The sequence below is a fragment of the Myodes glareolus genome, chromosome 4 (genome assembly GCF_982192425.1).
Source record: "Myodes glareolus chromosome 4, mMyoGla1.1, whole genome shotgun sequence".
Taxonomy (NCBI): domain Eukaryota; kingdom Metazoa; phylum Chordata; class Mammalia; order Rodentia; family Cricetidae; genus Myodes; species Myodes glareolus.
In genome coordinates, this window is record NC_142029.1 from 35,127,372 (window position 1) to 35,151,532 (window position 24,161).

The 24,161-nt window shown below is 38.0% G+C and overlaps 1 protein-coding gene across 1 annotated transcript in view; it reads right to left on the reverse strand.

Moving 5' to 3' along the window:
- LOC125393680 (orexin receptor type 2) overlaps nucleotides 1-23,537 on the reverse strand; it is an 83,983-nt gene extending 60,446 nt beyond the window's left edge. The window contains exon 1 of the mRNA XM_087905913.1: nucleotides 23,188-23,537. Coding sequence (XP_087762039.1) covers nucleotides 23,188-23,410 — 223 coding nt within the window. The 5' untranslated portion in view covers nucleotides 23,411-23,537. The remainder of the gene's footprint in view (nucleotides 1-23,187) is intronic.
- Nucleotides 23,538-24,161: the final 624 nt, after the last annotated feature.

Genomic DNA, 24,161 nt, shown 5'->3' on the forward strand with positions numbered 1-24,161 from the left:
ATCTTTTCCTGTTGGTCCTTTTGATATATTCCCTTGCTTTCTAGCCTAAGTACTTTCAAAAAAGGTTTCAAATTCCTCCCTTGGTAACTACTGGCATAATCAACTTTCATTTTATGTGAAGGTATCTTTCTTATAGGTATATGCCATCTATTTGGAGGTACATATTTACTATTTCCTATGGCAATAATTTTCATTGTCTAAGACCCTAGACAACATGTAAATTTCTAAATCTCCTTCTTTGGAATTCTGATTCAAGAGTTGAAGTACAGGTCTTGAAATTAGATTGCTGGTATGGATTTAACTTTGGTTTTCTGGACGTCGTTAAGTACATGGTTCAAGATGATTCTTTTCAACTCTTAAGTAAATATAAAAAGGAGGAGGAGATTGCTGTTTAGAAGAATCATCTGTGCACAGAGAGTTTGGATGGAATAAAGTGAAAATAAAAAAAATACTATTGAGAAAAAAAAGAGTGACCTACAGAAAGCAGAATGAGACTAGTAAGGAATGTCTCCATAATGAAACCTGCCTGCACCTCCCATCCACACCAAGCTGCTAATGCTGAGCATCAAGTTATTGTGGTGAAGGACTCCAAGCACTAGTCACTGTGAGCCCAGGAGAGGGAGTTGGCATTGCTGAAAAGCCAATCAGAGGCTGAATTTAGGGAGTGTTCCAGGAGGGAAAAGTGGAACATAAAGGGCCAGATTGGAACTCCAGAAAGAGCACAGCAGAATGAGGAATGAGGGGAAGCTTCCTGATAAGAACACTCTGTAAGCTGATTGTCTGGAGACAATGGCAGAAATGTGGTAAAAGAGTCTGACGTGGAGAGATTCTCAGCATCTCCACCCTAAGGGAGCCATTTTACGATTTGCAAGAGACTTGATTCTGGAGGGGTTCCCAGGCTCAAGGAGAGGTCCCCAGATTGTTCCCTGGACAGCAGAGGAGAGGGTGCCTCAACTGGCCTTGGCCCATAACCATACTGATGAGTATTTTGTATATCACCATAGAACCTTCATCTGGCGATGGATGGAGACAGAGATAGAGACACATTGGAACACTGGACTTAACTCCCTAGGTCCGAATGAGAAGCAGAAGGAGGGAGAACGTGAGCAAGGAAGGCAGGATCAGAGGGAACCTTCATCCGACGATGGATGGAGATAGAGACGAAGACCCACATTGGAGCACTGGACTGAGCCCCCAAGGTCCAAATGAGGAGCAGAAGGAGGGAAAACATGAAAAAGGAAGTCAGGACCGCGAAGGGTGCACTGATGCAAGGGGACTGATCTAATGAGAGCTCTCCAAGGCCAGCTGGACTGGGACTGAACAAGCATGTAATCAAACCTTATTCTCTGAATGTGGCTGACATGGGGGCTGATTGAGAAGCCATTGACAATGGCACTGGGTCTTGTTTCGTCTGCCTGTACTGGCTTTTTGGGATCCTAGTCTGTTTGGATGCTCACCTTCCTAGACCTGGAGGGAGGGGGGAGGAACTTGAACTTCCCACAGTGCAGGAAACCCTGACTGCTCTTAGGACTGGAGAGGGAGGAGGAGAGGGATTGGGGGAATGGGAGGGTATTCGGAGGAGGGGAGGAAGTGGAAATTTTTATAAATAAATAAATAAGTAAATTTAAAAAAAAGACACCGAGTTAGGAAGATATGTGTTGGAAATATTATGGGAAAGTTTTGGGGGAGTGGAAGGTAGATAACCTTATGTATGCATGTTTGAAATTCTCAATAATAAATTTCTTTTTCAAAACGAAAAAAAAAAGTTGTTTTTCTTTATACAAATGACAAGTGTACCAAGAAAGAAATCAGAGCAATAACACTTTTCACAATTGCCTTGAACATATTGAGATAACACTAATCAAGCAAGTGAAAGATTTGTATAATGAAAGCTTTAATACATATCAGGAGAGAAGTTGAAGAAACACAGAAAGACTGCCCATGTTCATGAATTGGTGGTATTAATATTGTGAAAATAACCACCTTACCAAAAGCAACATACGGGTTCAGTTCACTCCTTCTCAATATTGCAACATAGTTCAACAAATAGTTCTGGTCAAATGGATGGCTACATGTAGAAGAACGAAAATACATCTGCATCTATCACTTTATGGAAAACTCAATTCCAAATGGATCAAGGACCGCAACATAAGACCACATACCTTAAATCTGATAGAAAAAAAAAGGTGGAGAATAGGCTTAAACTTCCTGGCACTGGAAAAGACTTTCTGAAAAGGTCCCTGAAAGTTCAGGCATTAAGACCAGCAATAAATATGTGGGATCTCATGAAGCTAAAACCCTTCTGTACAGCAAAGGACACCATCATTTGAGCAAAGGGGCAGCCTATAAAATGGGAAAAAGTCTTCACCAATTATACATCTGACTGAAAGTAAATATCTAGAATATACAAAGGACTCAAAACACTTAATGTCAAGAAAACAAATTAAACAAAATTAAAAATAAGGAACAGAAATAAAGAGTTCTTAAAGAATGAAGCACAAATAGTTGATAAACATTTTTAAAAATCTAACATCCTTAGCCATCAGGGAAAGGCAAGTTGAAATTTTTTCTTACCCAAGTCAGAATGGTCAAGATCAATAAAACAAATAAGGTCAGCTCATGCTGGTGAGGTTTTAGGGGAGGGGACACTTATTAATTGCTAGTGAGAGTGCAAACTGGTACAGCCACTGTGGAAATCAATATGGAGATTCCTCAAAAAGCTGAAAAATTGATCTACCACAAAATACAGCTATGCCAGTCTTTGGCGCATACTCTACATCTTACTGCTCATCCATGTTCATTGCTATACTATTTATAAGAGTCAGAACTTGGAAATAGCCTAGATGTTCATCATTTCATGACTGGACACTAAAAATATGGTATATTTACACAACAGAACATTATTTAATTGTTAAGAAAAATGAAACTTTTAGATAAATGAATGGAGCAATCATCCTAAGTAATATAGACTCAGAAAGACAAATTCAAGAGGAAAAAATGTTTTCTCTTAAATGTGAATGCTAGCTCTGAACATTTATGGAGGTGTGTTTCATTCAAAACATCCACAGAGGCTAGGTAGCTAATAAGTGACTAGAGATGAGCAGGATCTTCCAAGGAAAGGGAAATAGAATATATTGTTATAAAAGAATGAAGGGTAAATTAGAATAGGAGGATTATAATTTGGGAGAAGATAGTAGGGCAGGGAAGAGGAAAGGATATGGAAAGGGACAACTAAAATTAAGGTCATTTGGACAATCTTACAGAAAACTCTTACTATAGAAGCATACTAAAATAAATACACATATAAATGGAAATTATTTATAGTTACCATGTAATGGAAGAGACAGTACATTAACTAGATATTATATGCTACCAAATAAAATCCCCAGTATCAGGAATGGGTTACATCTTTTTGAGTCATTGACCAAAGGAGTCCCATAGATTTTCACCAAACATTACAAATTATTGGTAATCATATCGGTTACCCTCCACAGTGTGACTCTGGTATAAGACCTTGTTTCTGAAGACACCAGTTATTTCTATCATCAAACATGGAGAGATTGAGCTGGTGTTCAACTGGAAGCTTTATCCCTATAGTGCTGCAGGGAGCTGTATACTCTATCATAAAATAAAAATAAGCAAAGTTTTAACCCAGTTGTTAATCCCACGAGATACAGTAGCATAGTGCCTGCAATATATACCCACTGCTGCAGTAGTGACACAAATGTTATAGAAGTAACCAACCGCTTTTGTTGGGGTGTAGCTTAAGTCCTCCCTTGTGAGCTGTGTGTAACCTGTTCACTACACTGCTAATTAGGCCAAGATCTGAGACTAGATTGTAATGAGCCCTAGTGGGTTACCTACAATTATTCTGCTAAATCCTTCCTCATGTTGCAAACCTTTAATACAGTTCTGTTCCTTATTTTGTGGTGACCCCAACCATAAGATTATATTGTTGCTACTTCATAACTATAATTTTATTACTGTTATGAATCATAATGTAAATATCTGATCTGCAGGATATCTGATATCTGAGCCCCAAAGGGATCATGACCCTTTTGTTGAGAACTTTTGTGCTAAACTGAACATGGTAATAAACCATTACTAATGAAATACTGTTATGCCCATAGGTCAGCGAATCTCTGAAACACTTATCAGAGAAGTTTCTTCTTGCAGTAGCTGATAATTAATATAGAAACACAAAACTGGGCAATGTAAATTTGTAGCACTCAATCATAAATGAGATATTTGTATTATACTCCTTCATTCAAATTCAGGGATTTATGTAGAAAATGGGGCAGACAGATTGTAAAAGCCAGAGGTGAAAAGGTAACTTCAAAGAAATAGTGCTTTCCAAACAAAAAGTATGGGCTGATAAACATACGAATCACAGACACTCTGGTAGCATGCCCAAGACCTACATAAGTTTAAAGCAGGCAAAACCCTAGCCTGGAGAAGGGAAGTAGATAAACGGTCCCATTCATAACAAAGAAGCTCTTTGCAATTGATAACTGCTTGGGAAGCGAAAATCAGTTTTCTTATTGTGGCAAGTAGTATAACAATTTCACTCCAGGTAAGGTAGCATGCACAGAAATAGCTGTCCAATACAAAATTGATCCCATGATTTCTGTTCTTGTTTTATGCGTTTTTGTATGCTTTTTCTTTGTGGGGTGTGTTTTTGTTCTTGGTTTTTATTTTGAGAAAGGAAGAATATGGAGTTGAATGAATATGGAGGAGGAATCTAGGATGAGTTGGTGGAAAGGAAAGAAGATGATCAAAAACAAATTGTATGAAAAATTTAAAACAAAAACAGACCATCCAAAATTCCAAGTCTCTAATGTCTGAAGAAATGCATATAAGTAGGAAAGGTATCCCAAAACTGGGAATCAAAGGTTGGAAATGGCAAACAAGTTGACAACTTTATGTCCTATTGAGATAAAGTAACTTCAACCCAAAAACTAATCAGAAGACACAATGCGACCATTACATATTGGTAAAAGAAAAAAATCATAAAGAATGTATAATTATTATAAACCTTCATATACCAAATATTTCAATCAGTTTCATAAAATAAATTATAAAAGAATAATAAATCACACTGTTCTTGATGCAATAGTAGAATTCAAATTTCTCTGTCATATCCAGTTACACCTTATAAAATCAAAGTCAATGAAGAATACCAGAAGCTGATATCTAGTATAGGTCAACTGTATTTAATATGTATGTACAAAATCTTCCACTTCACAGATAGAGAATAAATACTCTCTGTGTCACATGAATTCTTTTAAAAACTGAGTATATTATAAACTACAAAGCAAAAATACTAAAAACAAACTGAAATAAGTATAAAAATCTATTGAGTCATTGTGGGATAAAACTGGAAATCATCAGCAAGAGTAATTAATCTCAGAAGCTAAACAGATGCTTAAAATACTTGGAGCTTGAATAATATACTTTTACATGAAAAGTGAGTCATTGAAGAACACAGAAAAGATTTTTTTTCAAAAAAAATTTTTTTGGAGCCAAACGAAAATGATAAGAGGAAATTCCAAAACTTCTGGAATATAACCAAAGCAGGATTAATGGGAAGTTTATAGATACAAGCTTTTAGAAGAATCTTAATAACCTAATGATGTACCTCATGGCTCCAGAAAACCAAAAAGGGCTCAGCAGGTAAGGATGTTTGTCACCAAGAATGACTACCTGAGTTTGATTCCATGTGGTAGAAGGTGGAAAACTAAACTGACTCACACAAGTTGTCCTCTAACTTCCACACAGGCACTAGACACCCATGTACCTGCACATGAATGCAAACACAATATACATGCTAAATAAATAAAATAACAGAAGAAGCCAAATTTAAACCTGGTAGATGACAGAAATAATAAATAATATTATGACCAAAGATAAATAAATAAACACTAAAAGAACAAAATATAGGCTTAATCAAAGACTTGATACCCTGAAAAGGTTAAAAAGATTAAAACCCTTGTTAAATAAAACAAGGAAATGAGAGGCATCAAAGCAATACATTAGGGGATGAAAGTGAATTCATCTCAATGACTCCAATGAATTCCAAATCATTAGGAAATAGTCTGATAACTTATGTTTCAGAAAGCTAGAAAACCTATGAGAGCCCGATAATTTTCAACAGTTTATAATCAAAGTTATGTGCCAGATCAATATCTGTGATGAACAAAGATAAAAATTCTTAATCATACACTTGTAAATGATATTGAAAAGTGCAACATGCAAAAAAAAAGAAAGAAAAAGAAAAAGAAAAAAAAGAAAAGTACAACACGGAGATCATATGTCGTAATCAAGTTACTTTTATATAAGGGGCACAGTAATTTCAACATGTGAAAGCCAATAAATGAAGTACAACATATCAATAGCCTTAAGGTCAGGAATTAAGTAACTATCTCAATAGATAATAAAAAGATATGGACAATATTCAATTGTTTCTCATGGTAAAAAGTCCTGGTGAATCCCAGAAGAAATGGAATATAGAGTAACAATGCAGAATATTTATTATAAACCTATAGCCTAAATTATACTATGTAGAGAAAATCGTCTTCTCTAAAATCTGGTATGAGACAAGAATACTCTATTCTGTTCACTTTTACTCAATCTAATGCTCAAAGTGATAGCTATAACAAAATATTATAAAATACAAAAAAGATAAAAATAAGAAAGTAAGAAATCAAGCTACCTGTATTTGGTGTGGGAAGTCCTTCTGTATATGTGTTGCTTTTATTGTTTAATGAAGCTACCTTAACTGTGAAAGGGCAGAATAGAGCTAGGCTGGAGACAAACATGCCAAAACCTTGCTGGTAAGTCACAGCCACGTGGCACTACACAGATTAATAGAAATGGGTTAAGATATTAGAGTTAGTTAAAAATACACTTAAGCTATTGGCCAAACAATACTGCAAATAATACAATTTCTGTGTGATTACTTTGGGCCTGGGTAGCTGGGAACGAATAAGTGGCCTCCACCAATAGTAGATAACATGATTTTATATTTTAAAAGATTCTACAAATTCCGCTATTTTTTTAAATCTGAAAATCACTTTTGGTAACCACCACACAAGGATTATTAACAAAACTTGTTGAGGAAAAAATTAGGAAAAAAATTTACTCCCTGTAGTATTTTTTTAAAATACTCAGAAATAACCCTAACCAAAGACATTAAAGACCTATACAATAAGACACTTTGAGACACTGCAAAAAAGAAAGCAAAATAAATGGTAGAAAGACATTCCTTTCTACTGGGTTAACAGAATTAATAGTGTGGAAATTGCTTTACTTCAAAAGTAATCTACAGATTCAATAAGATTCATTCAAAATTCACATGACTTCACAAAACTAGAAAAAAATAAAATCCATGTATAAACACAAAAGAACTTATACTGCAAAGGAATTATCAATGGAAAGAACATTGCTAGATATGTAGCTGACCTCAAACTATACAGTGACTCATAGTGACAAAGACAGTCATTTATTTCAGTGAATAAATAGATACGTAGACCAGTGGAATACAATAGAGGACCCAGTGGTAATCCAAGACAGTTGTGACCAACTGATTTTCCAATCACGTAAAAAATATGCCCTAGAATAAATAGGTTATTAAAAAATGGGACTGTTCAAGTCAGAGAATCCCCTGCAAAAGAATTTAAGTAGATGTTTTTCTCAATCTGCACAATAATAATTTAAAGTAGATAAAAGATGTTAATTTCAAACTTGAAATAGCTAGAGGAAAACTTGCTAGGGAAGCACTTCAAGATATAGGAATAGGTAAAAAACAAAACAAAAAACCAAAAGTTTCTGAATAGGGATAATACAGGAATCTCCTCAAGAATTAACAAAAAGGATCCAATTTAATTTAATATCTCCTGCACAGCAGAGGAAAATACCATCAGAGTGAAAGCACAGCAGACAGATGGGGAGAAAATATTTATCTCATGTTCCCAAAAGAGGGCAGATATATAAAGAACTGGAAAATTTAAACTCATCAAACCCTGCCAATCAATAAACGGGCCAATGACCTGAATATACAGCTCTTAATAGAAGATAGACTTGGTGCTAATTTTTTGAAAAGCATTCAACATCCTTAGCCATGAGAAAAATGCAAATATTTTGAGTGTCTATTTCATCCCAGTCAGAATTCCTGAAAACAGAAATTCAAGAAAACAGCCCCTAGTGAGATAGTAGAGAATGAGGAACCCTTATTTACTGCTGATGGGAGTGTAAACTGATGCAGCCACAACAGGAATCAGTGGTGGTATTTCTCAAAAAATAATATAACCCAGTTATATTACTACTATATACTATATATTCCCAGTTATATATGCTACTCCTGGGCATATACTCAATAGATCCTACATCGTATCAGAAATAATTTTACTTTTTTTAAAAAAATTTTCTCTATTTGTAGTAGCAAGAAACTGCAACCAATAGAAGAAAGGACAATGGAAATGTGGTATGTGGTGTGGTGGAGTTTTATACAGCCTTATAAGAACAAATACTTGGCAAAAATAAATGGAATTGGAAAATATTATATTAGATGCATTTGAGGGAGTGAGTGTATTTATAGGTCACAAAATCAGAAAGAAACTTGTCTTAGTTCCTGTTGCTGTTAAAAAATACTAACAAAAGCAACCCATGGGAGAAAAAAGTTCCTTGGCTCTCAGTTCTGGGTTACCCTTCATCATAACAGGGGAAAACAAGAAGCAGAAGTTTGGGGGAGTTGATCACATCTCATTCACATTCAGGAGCAGAGCAAACTGAATTAATGTATGCACGCTAGCACTCAGTTTGCCTTCTCCATTTCATGCAGTCCAGGATCTTCACCCAGGAAATCCTTCTGCTCACACTTAAGGTGGGTCTTCCCACAGAATTAATGTATCAATACAATCCTCATAGACTTTCTCAGAGGCTAATCTTCACTTAGATAGTTTCTCACAGGTGTGCCTTGTACGTGTTGAGTGACAGTTGCTACTACCCACCACAAGAATAAGGGTGGGAGTAGACGGTGATAGAACACATGTGAAATGAGACTGTCAAGGGAAATACTGGGGGTAAGAGTGCATAAGTAGGAGGAGCTGCCGAGCAAAAACAGGTAAGAGAAGTGGGTATGGGAACCAAACAAAAAGGGAATATTACAGCAAATTCAAAATGAAACTAGAGTTGAGGGAAGTTAGAAATTGTAGGGTTTAAACAGGGAAGGTCAGGGGATAGAATAAAGGACAGGAGTGAGTATGAGGGGTAACTAAAACCCGGAGACAAAAGAAAGATAGTTTAAAAAATCATTTTTAAATTAAATGCAGGTGTCCTGCTTGGGTGGATAATTTTAATTTCAAAGCCACAGATGATCAGATGAAAATCCCAGTGTGAGGTATAGTTACCTTTGTATGAGATGGTGGTAAGGTATGCCCTATAAACCTCAAAATGGCATAGGCTATTGACACTGGTCTTGGTTGCTCACCTGAACTAGATGATAAGACATTACTGGTGAAGGCACCACACAAAGACTACACTTTGTCGTAAGTGAGGAGAAATCTAGCTGGAACTGTTCTGGAAGCTTCGTATCTGCTAGCTGGCCCTTGAACTGCTGGGAACATTACATGATAGCTGAGGGAGAAAAGTCATGAACAATAGTACTCATCAGTAAATCTAGGGTGTTACAGAATGGACCTACCAGGCAAGCTGTCCCCATTGGAACAACAGTGGCATGCTGTTATTGGCTTACCCAACCACTCCCTGTCTGGATTTGAGACCTGTTCCTTCAGAGAGAATTCAAATAATCATGACTTGGGAGGACATAGACTCTAGGGATAACTTACGACTGTTGTAAATTGGACATGTGTTACACTGCCCTCTAAATATTTCTATTTGCACCCTTAGATAAGTGTTGTTCTCATCCTTGATCAAAGACGTTCCATTTTACAACAGTGTCTGTATATGCAAAGACTTTTGACTGGTATGGGAAGCCCTTCTGTGTATATGTGTTGCTTTTATTAGTTAATGAATAAAAAAAACCTGCCTTTAGTCAATGGCTTCACAAAATATAGCCAGGGTAAAAAAAGATATATACAGAGAGTAAGCAGAGTTGGTGAGGCGCCATGGAGCTGCCAGAGCAGAAAGACATGGGGTGCTTGCTGGAACCTTGCCAGTAAGCCACAAGCCTAATAATAAACTATAAATTAATAGAAATAAGTTAACTTAAGATACAAGAGTAATCCGAAACTATACACGAGCTGATTAGCCAATTGGTGATTTAAATAATATAGTTTCTATGTGATTATTTTGGGTCAAACCTTCTGGGAACAAAGAAGCAGCCTCCTGTTACACTTGGCTGCTCAGTGAGCTGAGAACAAGTCACTGTTGAGTATTCAGCTCTAAATGAAACACCAATATCACCCTTCCCGGGATCAGTGAACATCACAGAAGAGGAAACAGAAAGAATATAAGAACCAGATGATTGGAGGATAGGATGTGAAGCCCTGTCTTCTTGGTATGACAGTTGCTGTGATTATTAACTCACAGTCCCTGTGGTTCTCTGCCTTTCAATATTTAGTCATGGATTGTGAAAGGAATTATTGGACCATAGTACTCTCTGGAGAACTATTGACTGTTGATGGATATGTAGAGGAGCGTCGTTGTCCTCAGGGGTGTAATCATGCGTGAGACCCATGATTCAGTGCATAGACCCACACACATGCACATGTGACAGACAGTTTTGATTCACCTAAGTGGGTAACAAGACCAAAGCACAATGATGAAGGAAGTGGACTTGTAAGAAGGAGAAGATGGAGAGTATTAGAAGAAATAAAAGAATATAGGTGCTGCATATTTAGAATACAGTGAGTACATGCATAAAATTGTTGATGAGTGTATGTTATTAAAAAACAAGAAAGAAAACCATAAGAATCCTATCACTTTCTTATGCTATTTAAAGAATAATTTAAAAAATAAGTAAACATATTTATCTTATTCATGTATTTTTAAGTTCATCTTATGTAGGAAATATATATGTGTGAAATAAAATATATACTCTGTATAATCACAGTAAAAGAAAATAGAACACAAATGTACTGTTCATCACATGTGGGGAATATAAGTCCTTTGAAGCTGGATGACACCATGCTGGCCTTCCTCTAGTAATGGTGACTGCAATTCTTGTTGCCAAATTTCTTCTCCTTCTACCCACCATATTCTATTTTCTCTGTGGATTTCCTGTCTACTTAGTGAAAAGATAAAGACAGCACCATGCTTTCTTTGACTAAAACCTTCTACTAACTATCAGGTGCTTTTTTTAGTTCCTTCACTTCTTCACACCTGATGAGCCAACTCCATAGTATCTTTTGTATTTGTTTCATTTTATTTCTAATCATCAGCTGTGTGGACTTTACCCTAATCATCACTGTCCTGAAGAATCCTGAGAGCGTTTCTCAGTTTCATATCTTCTTTCTTACCATGCCTCAAATTGATCTTCCTCCAAAACACTCTCACATGTGACAACAAAGTCATTTAAAAACAACTCCAGGGAATTTTTAGGATTGCAATATCCTCTTGATGGATTTTTTTCTTGATGAGTCTGTGGTGTCCTTCCTTATCTCTTATGACTAGTTTTGATTTGAAATCTATTTTGTCATATAGTGAAATGACAAAAGTTTTGTTCTTTCCATCTACCATTAGCCAATGTTACAGACAAGAGACACAAAACAAAGACCCATAAAAAATAAAGGAAGCAATTCAGAGAGTCAAAAGAAGTAGTGTGCTAAATTCATCAGAAAGCATATGAAAACCAAGGCTTTATTGGGGTTTTGGAGTGACTTTTTGGCAAGGTTTATGTACAATTATTTTGCATTTTTCAAACTATGGTATATTTACTACTTTATCAACTTTAATGGAATGCTTTCGTACTTTTCAAAATTATACTCACTTGTCAACAAATCGAACATCATATATTTCCTTTTCAGTGAAAGGTCTGACCCCAAGTCAGATCTGCTGTATACGCCAACCTTACATTTCCCTTCTCAATATCTGTCACACTATAGTCTGTTATTTATAGCTTAGACTCAAACATACAATTAGAAATTCCTTGTAGGTAAGGATCATGTCTCATTAATTTTCTATTTCCTCTACAAAATGTAATAAAAGAGATTGCATGTGTGGGTGTTCAATAAATATTTGCTGAATGAAATAAGAAAAGGAAATAGTTTTAAATTAAATAATCCTAGAAAATCTCCATGTTGTTGCAAGACATTGTGTTTTTCTGTTTGCCTCTCACTTCTACATGAGACTGAGTCTTCTAAAAAGTGCTGCTGCTTTTGGTTCTACTTGGGTGATAAAGATGCGCTCTTATATCTTGAAACCAATAAGCCTTCGAGGGTTCCATTGTTGTCAATGACACCTGGCATTTAAGGTCACTGTAAGAAGTTCTTTTACCAAGAGGGAAAATAACATCTCTGGCTTCACCCTCCTTTTGTCTTTCCTTCCTCATTCCTCTTGCACCTATGAACAGATAGTCAGTTATAGATCACTGAGCTCATGGTGATTGTGGAATCCAAGACCCTTTCAGTTAATACTACAAGGAAATACACATTAACAGTTGAGTGTTCTTTAAAGTCCACAGATATTTTCAGCTTGTGTAGAGTTAACATAGTTATACCAAGAATAAAAATAGAGAACAGAATGCAGAACTTAGTCTGTTTAGGAAAAATAAATTATTTAGGAAACTAAGAGAGCAGTGACTCTATGACACTGAATGTTGCCACCTAGAGAAGCGGTGATAATAACTCTGTCATACTTGTGACTGTAGGACTAAGTTGGACTATTACAAACACTCTGTTAAAGAATTATATAATGAGGGCAAGATAATATCCCCCTATTCTAATTCTTTAAATTGTACTCTAGTTCACTGACTGGTAATAATAAACATTGCTGAGAAGGTTGTCCTGATTGTTTGATATCTGCTAAACTTAGTGACATTACCCTCCTCAGGACAAAATTGCACCTTGGGAGTATATTTATAGTTTGCTTGAAATTTCTAAAAATTAAGAACCAGAGCTAGTCAGAGTGATATTTTTGTTTTTCTTATTCTCATTAAATTAATTTTTTAGAACCATCCAGAAATTATCAGCATTGGTCTTATAATTCACTAGAAGTATGATTTTTTGTCTTTTCTTTCTTTCTTTTTCTTTTTCTCCATTTTAGTGAAACCAGAGCTTGAAATTAGAAGCCTGGATATTGAGCTGAGTGCTCCATGGCTGATTTACTCCCCCCCACCGAACCCCGACCCTTTACTTCTCTTTACTTCTCTCTCTCTCTCTCTCTCTCTCTCTCTCTCTCTCTCTCTCTCTCTCTCTTATGCACAGCAAATGTTAACCATTAGTATGAATTAATTGTGGCATAGGTACCTAACAAAGAATTCCCAAAGTTAAGCCTCTTTTGGCATGCTTGAAACTCCTTGTACTCAGGTAAGAATGTGCTTGCCTGACAGAACGTTAGAGTCATAGTGACATTCGCTTTCAGCTCTCATGGTGCTTTTGGAACATGGAACTCAAGTGTATCTGTAAATTCATAAAGGCAACTTGGGATTACTTTGAAACAAAGATAGTTAAAGTGAAGGTTTGGTACATTATGTAGCCTCAGATATTGCAGAGATATAGAATATTATTTAGGAAGATCTTGGTGTACTTTCCTAGAGGGAAAAAAACCTAAACTATTTCAGTTAAAAGTTTCCTGGAGGAGCAAGGTAGTTTCCTGATATAAGTCCCTGAGCAATCTGGAAGACTTGTACTGCTGGGTAGAGATGTATTAAACAGTATTTATCAATCGGCACTTTAGTAATTTTAACAATTCTTTTGATATGTATCTTTCTCCCTTTTCCCCCTCCTCCCCTCCCTTCCTCCTCTATTACCCACTAAATAAACTCTATACCCAAACTCTTTCTGCATAGCATATCTGTCTATCTCTCATCCACCACAGTTTCCCACTTGCTAAGGGACCACCCGAGGCCTTGTGGGATTTGTCCCCCACTACCTGTTTATAAATGATAACATCTACCTTAATTATCACCATAGAACCTTCATCCAGTAACTGATGGATGAAAGATCTATAGTGAAGCACTGGACTGAGCTACCTGAGAACAGTCCAACAGAGGAAGGAATGATAATATGAGCAAAGGGGTCAGGGCCTACACTTTTAAAGAAAACTTTTGAACTCTTTCCGTATTGCTATAAATTACCAATAGCTCCTTAGTCAGGAATGGGATTTCATCATCAGAGCACTCAGGTGGATAAGATTGCTTATTTTTATCTTCTAGTAGCAGGATTTACACATGTCATCACTATGAAATCTCTCTAGTATGAATAAACTGCTAAGACAGCAGCAGTTTGATTTCTCCGTGCTCCGTGACTCAAGTGTATGGTGTTTTCAGCAATAGGGTCAGTCTTACTTTTAAGTTTTAGGTTTCTACTTTCTTAAAGGCTTGTTCATTCACACTGGTAATAATTAAAAATATCCTCTTGAGTTTGGGAAATTCAATACATTAAAAATCTAGAGAAGAATATGACAATTGTATAACAACATCGTGTTTATTTTTTAAGCATGTTGAGGTGTATTTGAATGTGACTGTGAATTTGCCATCATGTGCACATAGTAATCAGCAGACAACACGTGGGAGTTATTTCTTTCTTACCGCATGGGGTCCAGAGACTAAACTCAAGTTTTCAGGTTTGGGAGCAGGTCGTTTTACCTCTGAGCCATCATACCTACCTTGATGTGGGATTCCCCTCTGTATGCTGTGAATTCAATTAATGAATAAAGAACTGCTTTGAGCCTATAGCGGAGCATGGCAGAACAGAGGTAGACGAAGGTGGGGGGGGGCACTAAACTGAATGCTGGGAAAAAGAAGGCAGAGTCAAAGAGAAGCCATGGAGCTGCTGCCAGAGATAGACACACTGAAAATTTGCTGATAGGCCACGACTTCATGGTGATATACAGATTAATGGAAATGGACTAAATTAATATGCAAGAGTTAGCCATTAAAGAAGCCAGAGCTAATGGGTCAGTTATTTAAATAATATGGTTTCTGTGTGATTATTTCGGTTCTGGGCTGTCGGGACGAAAGAGGCCTCCCTTGAACACTACCTAGGATGGTACCATTTTAATCATCGCTGTGTTTTCATTGTGAATCAAGAACAATAAAAATTTTTAAACTATTCTTGCTTTCAGAAATGTTGAAGTATACAACACTGCCAACCTAGAGAGAAATGGTCACTAAAACTCCTGGGCCTTAGGCATGATGCTCAGGCTGTTTTGGTCCATGCCTCATCACAACCCAGACTTCTCTCCGTTCTCTCCTGACCGGTGCTTACACAGCAGTTGCCAGTCGTTACCATTCTCTTTGCAGTCCGTCTTATTTTATGTTTCTTTGATCTTACGCTGTTTTCTCCAGTTAGTACATCCTTCCCCGACCTTTTTTACCTGAGCAACTTGAATTCACTCACTGAGACTCAGTTTAGGTGTCTTCTCTTCCTGTCTCTACCCAATCATGCAAAGGTGCTTATCAGTCCTCTCATAGGTTTCTATTCCTTTATGTGCACTCTCCCACGAGGGCTCTTTGTATTGAGATGGTTTGTTTGTCTGTCTCTTCAACTGGGGTGCTTGCCCCTCAGATTTCCTCTTTGTACCCTCAGTCCTAGTACAGTCATTGGCATAGAATCTCTCAATATTTTCAGCTAACTCTATTGGTATGCCCCCGAGTGCTGAATTTCTCTCATTTCCCTTCGTCTGACTTTATGCAAATTAAAGTACCATTTAGTTTCATACCTTTCTTGTGACAGAGATGCACATCTCCCAGCCTCTTTGCAATGTGGTGATTATACAGTCATTATAGATTAGATTGATACCATGTGGTGTTATTAAATAAGGCTCAAGAATCATGAGCATAGTTTGTCAAATAGCATTTGTGTTAAATAATCTGTTTCTTTATTATTGTTCCTAATTTACTCCTGTCATATACCTTGGGAACTAGTATATGCATATCAACTCACTTGAAAACCTAATTCCTTAAAATAACCAAAGTATATTCCAAATTTCAGAGAGGCCAAATATTGGTATGGAGCTTGGATGGACAACTTTGCTTCTGACTCTGTCATTAAAGCTCAGTCCAGGGGCCTGGAGAGATGGCTCAGCAGTTAAGAGTACTGGCTACTCTTCCAGAGGTCTTGAGTTCAATTTTCAGCAGTCATCTGGTAGCAAAAGTTGTTAGCACTCTTCATCTTCTCTCTGTCTTGTGGATCAAGGGTTTAATGCACCCCACATAGACTTGCTTCAGAAGATAATACGAACAAGAAAGAAAACATGCATCCTAGCTAAAGTTTCTCATTTTTTTTATTTATTTTTGTTTCATAACTTGAGTACGGAAGTTTCTCATCTTTTAAAACATAATCTTGGAAGCAGAATTCTCTCTCATTTTCTGGATGCTGTTGTCACCCAGACCCAAAGAAAGATGATGTTAATTTACAGGAGACAAGGTATGATGAATACCAGGAAGTAGGGATATTAGGAGCTACCCTGATAGCTGGTTACCTCAGATGCCTGGTGTGGAGGTGGCACATAAACAATAGATGCTTGGACCATGAGTCGTTGGATGAAACTGACTTTCTAACTAGCATAGTTTGCTAAAATATCCAAACACAGGGCTGAAGAAATGGCTCCATGATTAAGACAGCATTTTGTTCTGGCAGAGGACTGGGATTTAGTTCCTGGCACTGTATGATGCTTCTCATAAGCCTAGGACTTCAGCCCCAGAGGATTTAACATCACCTTCTGGCCTCTTAGGGTACCTGTCCATACATTGTCGTGCACCGAAACCCACAAAGGCACACAGACATAAAAAGTTTTAAAAATCTAAAAAGAAACAATAAATTTATGTGGTGCCAAGTCAATGAAAATGCAGAGTTTATTAGCTATTATAGCATGTACTTGTCATTCAGACCAATTGCATTTGTAAGTAGCTTAAATGAAAACCACCTCCGTAGGTTCATATATTTGAATGCTTGGTCCGTGATTGGTGGAACTGTTTAGGAAGGATTAGGAGAGGCTGTCTTGTTGGTGGAAGTGTTTTTGGGGATGTAGTTGGAGGTTTCTTTTCCTCAGGACATCCATATAAGCACTCTCTCTCTCTCTCTCTCTCTCTCTCTCTCTCTCTCTATCTATCTATCTATCTATATATATATATATATATATATCTGCCTCATGCTTGTGGATCCGGATAGAAGCTCCGAGTTGCTGCTCCAGGGCCATGTTTGCCTGCCTGCTTCCATGTTTCTCACTGTGAGGGTCAGGGCCTCACGTTTTGAAACTGTAAGCCCTAAATAAACTCTTTCTTCTTTAAGCTGCCTTGGTTATGGTGTTTTTGCCTTAGCAACAAAAAATAACTAAGACAAGAAATCTTCATGTTAATCTGCCCACAGAAAAAGACTAATAGTTAGAAAGACTTTGGTCTTTCAAAGACTTGTAGTTACTTCTTACCTCAAAGCACAACATTGAAATCATCATCTTACTTTAACAAGTTATTGAGTTTCATTACATGTAAATTGTTCCCACTATACTGACAAATTCAGGAATTAAAGATGGTTTGAAGAAGACTGGGAAAAAGTCATTGTGCTCCTGATCTTGCCCTCTGGAATGATGGGAAATGGGCAGTTGTTCTCATTCTGAGCAAACACCTACAGGATATTTCTATGTGCTATGTCTTTCTTTCACAGTGACTTATAAGAGTGTCAACTTTTTAAATTAAATACCGCCTAACTCAGAAAGGTGCTCTGATGAGCAATGGACACAAAAGTATAGCAAGATTTTCTAAGAATAGATACTCTATACATATTAAACATGGTTTGAGGGCATTTACTATTGAGAGCAAATTATCAGTAAAGGCTTAATTGTAGTGATATCTAAATGAAAAGAAGGAATAAATCAGATACTTAATTTGAGGAGCTAGATTTTTATGAGGCAAGAGATCTAATGATAGGAATTTAATGCAAATTAAAATATCTATCAAATCTCCATGGTCAAATTAGTAACAACTAAGAACTATTTAATAAAATATTAATATTTTAAATGTATGACTGTGTTTGGAAACAAAGAAAAAGGACAAGGGTCTCTGGTTTACATCAGTTTTTAAATGTTTTTTTTTGTCTTACTTTATGTCTAACAATAATACTTTCAAAAACATAAAAATCCTTAGCCACACTTATTTAACATTTTCCCCCAGTGAGTCAGCTCCCCAGAACAGGCAAAAGCATTTTTGGCAGTACCTATGTTACCTTGAAATTTTCTCTTGTAATGTAACCCCATCCTGACCTTGATTGGCTTATCAAATGAGCTCATCCTCAGAGCTGAAGAAGTGTCATCTGTCAGAGAAACAATCTGACAGCATGCTAGCACAGTGCTGCAAGCTCTCTGGAGGACACCAGGGCACTGTCTGCTCCCTTCCTTCGCCTGTGCGACTCCCATCAAGCTTAAATGATACAGAGGACATGTGAAGTACTAGAACATGGAGCACTGGTTCTGACAAATCCATATTTGAGGCTTAGAGTTGCCACTTTCTGTGTAACTGAACTTTCAGATTGATTAAAATTGTGGGGTTTTCCCCCTCATTTGTTAAACAGTTTTTGATTTTTTTTGCATTTTAACTTATCACAAAGTGGCATTGAAACATATGTGGATGGAGCCTAGCACATGGAGCTTGACTCATAGTATTCAACAAATGGTCTTCATTTTTCTTTATGTGAGAAAAGGAATAGGAGATAAACACACCAGTCATGCATGTCACATGGTACTGACAGATCCATTCCAGTGAGTCATTACTTATCAAAGATAGGACCCCTAGCAGAGTAAATAACTCCGGATTGTTGACTCAAACAACAGAGGTCTACTCTTTCATCAGAGATAGAACATCAGCATACATGGTTCTGAATGTGAAGAGTCCAGTGAGAATTCAGCGAGCTTGAATGTTAGCATGGAAAAATTTCAAAAGTAATTAAGATCCTGGATAATGAAAATTCTTTGACTGCATTAGCTATGTTCTTCATACTAAAATCAGAAGGAAAATAATAGAAACCCGAGATATTGTGTCTGATTTTCAGATTAAGCATTTTTATAGACTTCTTATTTATTTATTTATTTATTTTTGGCTTTATCTTGCTACTTTTGATTTTCAGTTAAGTGCATACCTTAAAGTTTCCATGGTAGGACAAAAGTGAAGTAGGGGAAACAATATTCTGATTCTTTGATTAAAATATAATGTGACAAACATGCATTGGGTGTCATCTAATACCATCACATTGTATCAACCTAACTGCAAAGGAGGCTGGGACTAGAGTTGTGGTTTTACCAGTACCAAGTCTAGGATATAAAGTTAACTCTAGAAAACAGCTACATTACATACATGCCTGTCCTCTCATGAATAAAATTTTCCTTAACTCTTGTTGGTTAAATCCTTAAGTGACAATGTGGTTTAACCTTATTGCCTCATATTTAGAACATCATTGAGACAAATGACTGACAGAAACTACAACAAACAAACAAACAAATAAGACATACTGCAAGCAAGCATAATCTGTGAAGAAAAAAATAGGAAAGACTTGCATGAGAGTCAGAAAGGTAGTGTTAAGCAGACAATTCCAGAGGGATGGGTATATGGATCTGATAGGAAAGGGGGAGTAATGTGACCAACTCCATTTTACTCATTTCTTTTAGAAAAATACTCTGTTGAGGAATAGGGTAAGAGCAGAGGCCTGAAAAGAGCTACATAGTCAAGACAGCCTATGGCAGCAGAAGACAGTTACAAACCTCAACAGGGAGCACATCACTAGTGGAAATGCTAGAACAGCAGCAACAACAAAATGACATTAATCCGTATTTAATACTTCAAGAAAAAAGATGTTTGCATGCTCCTTTTTATATTAGTGGAAGGTATATATTATTTGTGATATGACTTTTAAAAAGCAACTATTATCAACTTCAGTTTGTAATTAGAGTTGGAGAGTTCAGAACTTGATAGCAGACACACAAACAGCAAGAAGCATATCTAGGTGAATGTCTCTTGTCTGGATGGTTTCTTTTTTCCAGACTACTTTATTCCAGGTAATGATAGGGATGTTTGAAATTGCCCAGGTGAAACAATGTCATTGAACGTGGAGGAAGAGAGGCAGAGAACTGAATGTTTTCGTGGGCATTTAACATTTGAATGAATAGAAACATCTTTCCCTCCAGTTTCTTCTCAAGGAATAAGGCTAAAGACTACATCTAATTTATTTATTTTAATGTTTCAAAGTATTTTCCTTCTAACACACATCAATTTTATAAATAAAATATTGCTCAAGATACAGCAGTTAAATAAGTAGATGAGTGGACTTGGTTATAAGATATAGAACCTTCCCACCTACTGCTTCCTAGGACTTAAAGTTCCATAATTAGACATGCATATGGCTTTCGGCTGGAACACAAACACTCATCAACTCCCATTTACAGTAATTGTACCTTTTTTGTGAATGACTTTGTCATTTGTTTCCAGGAAACTGTTTTCTATCTCTGCAAGGAGCATCCTTATAATGAAGTGGGGACATAATGATGGTGAGAGATTGTCAGGAGGAAAAAGAAGAGGCTGAGTGATCAAGACTTTGCTATTATGCTTAGACAATATTCTGCTGCATCACTTTACAAAAGGACATTGTCAGAGAAAGGACTTCTAGCTAATGGCATTACATTTGTAAGTTCAACAAGGTTGATATTTTCCAAGTAATCAGTTACATGAAAGTGTACATGTTGTATGGACCTGAGGGTCAGTAATTACATCTGCTTCCTGGACTGTGTCATGTCTCCCTCAGACTCATGGCATCCCTTTACTTTACTCCGTAGGGTCACTTCTGACACCCCAAGTAGAGTTATTATTCGTACCATGAAGCATAAGGGTAATTCTTGTTCTAATCCATTTTGCAGAGCTGACAGTGACATCGAAGATCAAGAAGTCTGTAAGTAATGACAGTGCTCATTTGTTTAAATGTCAAACCCTAACCTCGCCAACTTTCAGGGACTGTGTCAGCAGAGCATGGGCTCTGTTCACCCAGAGAAGACTTCAGTGTTATTCAGATGTAATCCAGTCCTCAGGGAAATAGCTCTCAGTATCTAGAGACTAGAATTCTTTGCGTAAATCTTTCTTCTAAGCTGAATGGAACTGGGCGCTTAAGGACTTGAGGCTGTAGATAGTACTGTCTTCATTGACATTATGGAGTAGCCTCAGTGTAGACATATTACTCTTCCCCCAACCAGCAAATATGCATATGTCTGAACTATGCAATAGGGCCATGAAGGCTGCATCAGAGAGTCTAGGCAAAGCAAACTGGAATACATCAAAGAAGAACATGTTTATCACAAAGATTAAGCCTGAGACAAAATTGAAGAAGGAAAATGATGGTAATGTATACCTTTTCCTTCTTTAAAAATTTTACTTTTCTGGATTTTGAGAGCAAAAATATCCCTTCCTAGACAGGGTTTTATGTGAAGTGAATAACAGTGGAACTTTACTGGCAGTGTCCATAGATCCAGCGGGGAAAAGGAGCCCATCCCATAGACTGTTTGCCGACAACCCAGGACAGACAATCTATTCTCTACCTGCTTTCTAGCTTTAGAGTGGAATTACAATTGAGAGTTCTGGATCTGAGGTCAGAACAAATGGAGCTGAATCTAAATCATGTCCTCTAATAAGCCATCCCATCTTCTAGAGTGGTTTATTTTAAAATTTAAGCAATAGAGTATATGTCAAGTGGTCTTGCAAAAGTAGATACTCAACGCATGTATCTTAATCCTAAGAAAAATTCAAAACGCAAAATATCTTAAAATAATAAAATGCAAGCTAAAGTTCTCAGAGATTTCTTGTTGCCTGACGTGCATTCTCTCTAAAGAGCCCTCTCAGTCACACACTGTCAGCTCATCTACACGGTGAACTGGAAGAGAAGGTAAAGCCAGGGCAGTGTTGCAAGCCTGCTGAGTTCCTTGCAGCCACAATCTTTGTTTTTGACTTCCCAGCCCATTTCATGTCACTCACCTCTCCCCCTTCTTATTGGGGAGACAGCACCGTCTCCAGGCTGCCTGCCTCCTCCGGGTCATTTTCAACAGCCTTCCTCCACAGTGCCCTCTGCATTTGAAAAGCCTTCTGCTCTCCATTCATCAAGGTACATACTCCTTCCATTCACAATTTAAGTCGTAGCTTCCTCCCGAAGGAAGCGCCTTTTCTTGAAAGAGATCCCCCTCCTGTCCTCATGAATCCACCGTCACAGCTCCCATAGTTTCCTTACTCCTCACTTTACCCCTCAGAAATTGTGGTTGGAAGACAGTAATGAGCGAGTAAGGAAACCTGTGTTTACGGAGACCAAGACAGACTCTGCTATTAAGCGTAGTCTCATTGTAAGAAAAAGGAATCAGTTGGTACAAACATCTTTCTGAAACTGGTAACAACCACTCATTGGGGGGAATAAGTATTAGTTGATGGATGAATGAATGAATGAATGAATGCTTGAATGGGTGGTGAGGACGAGCTCCGGAGCACTTTTCTTGGATGCTACTCCTTCCTCCTGCTGCTCCAGGCACCGTTTCTGTTTAATTCCGCTTCTGGCTTCTGTGATTGAGCGCACTCCTCTGCCTGCCTCTCCCTCCACTCTGCCCCTTCATTACCACTTCTTGACCCGAGCCTAAACCTTCTTGCTAGAGGCATGGTAACGAGCTCAAGAAGGCCTTATGACTTCATCAGTTTTTCCGGATGCAAGCCCTCCCCAGGAAACCCACCCAGTCTGCACAAAAGCATTACAGATTCCCCTACACTCAGCAAATCCACCTGGAGGTCCTTGTCCCTCTCCTTGCGCTTGTAAGCTAGGTTCTCTAACAGAGACAGTTTCCCTCTTTTTCTCTGCAGACAGACACAATAATCATTCTAGAGATCGTCCCTACTTTGTAAAATCAGAAAACTTAACCCCCCAAATTATTAGAAACCTCACCCAAGAGCCGCGACCTCTTTGTTTGCACCCCAGGAGAAGGGAGGGGTCTCCCAGCCTTGCAGCCTGGGCGGAGGAGAGGTGACAGCCCTTCTGGAGGGTTGCCCGCGACCAGACTCACCCAGGACGTTCCCGATGAGAGCCACAACGAATACGATGATGTACCCTGCTATCAGGACCCACTCATATTCTTTAGGGTGTAGGTATTCCCTCCACAGGTACCGCAGGAATTCCTCGTCGTCATAGTCCGTGGGGTTTAAAAACGGCTCTTGAGTTTCATTCAGCTCCGGAGCAGATGACCAGTTGCGACGAGGGAGGGAATCCTCCAGTTTGGTGCTGGACATCACGGACTGGTCCTGTTCGGCTCAGTGCTGCAAGCTTGTCTTCGCCTGCCCCATGAGCACCGGGGATCCGCGGTGGGAAAGGCTGCGCCGCCGCGACTAGGGGCTCCGGAGCCGGGAATGACGTGAAAAGTTCCTGAGCCAATGCCTCCGGAGCCCTGCGCCCGGCAACTTCGGCGGCCGCTTCGGTGTCTTTGCAGGGGATTTGCACCAGGAGAAGCTGCTGAGGAGCTAGGGAAAGGGAAGGGGAGGCTGCAGCAATGACTGGGAGCAGAGATTTACCTTGACCTCAGCTCCAGCTCAATCACTCTTCATTCCAGCAGTGAGTCTGCAGCCCATGGCCTCCTCCAGGGCTGAGGGACAGACAGATGAAGCTGAATAAGAAGAAAAGAAAGGGGGAGTGGGAGGGAAAAAGCAATTATCTTAGCCTGTTTCTTTGTGGATCAAATGTCCTTTTTCTATCACTTTCTCCCTGTTTTACATGCAGTTTTCATAATGTGCACTGGCATGCATAAGCCTGTGGACATGGCTGGAAGGTCTACACATGGTTAAGGCAGGATCCATGGCTTCACTTGTCTTCCTAATACAAATGTAAAAGGAATCATGAGCCACTCTAGTCTCAAACAGGCCCATGCAAAAGTCATTTCATCCAAATATTTTAATATTTAATATGGCATCACAGTTTCATCATGAGCCAAGTTGGCAGTGGTTGAACTGCTAAGGCATTGCCTGCCACTCCTTATCAAATATGAGA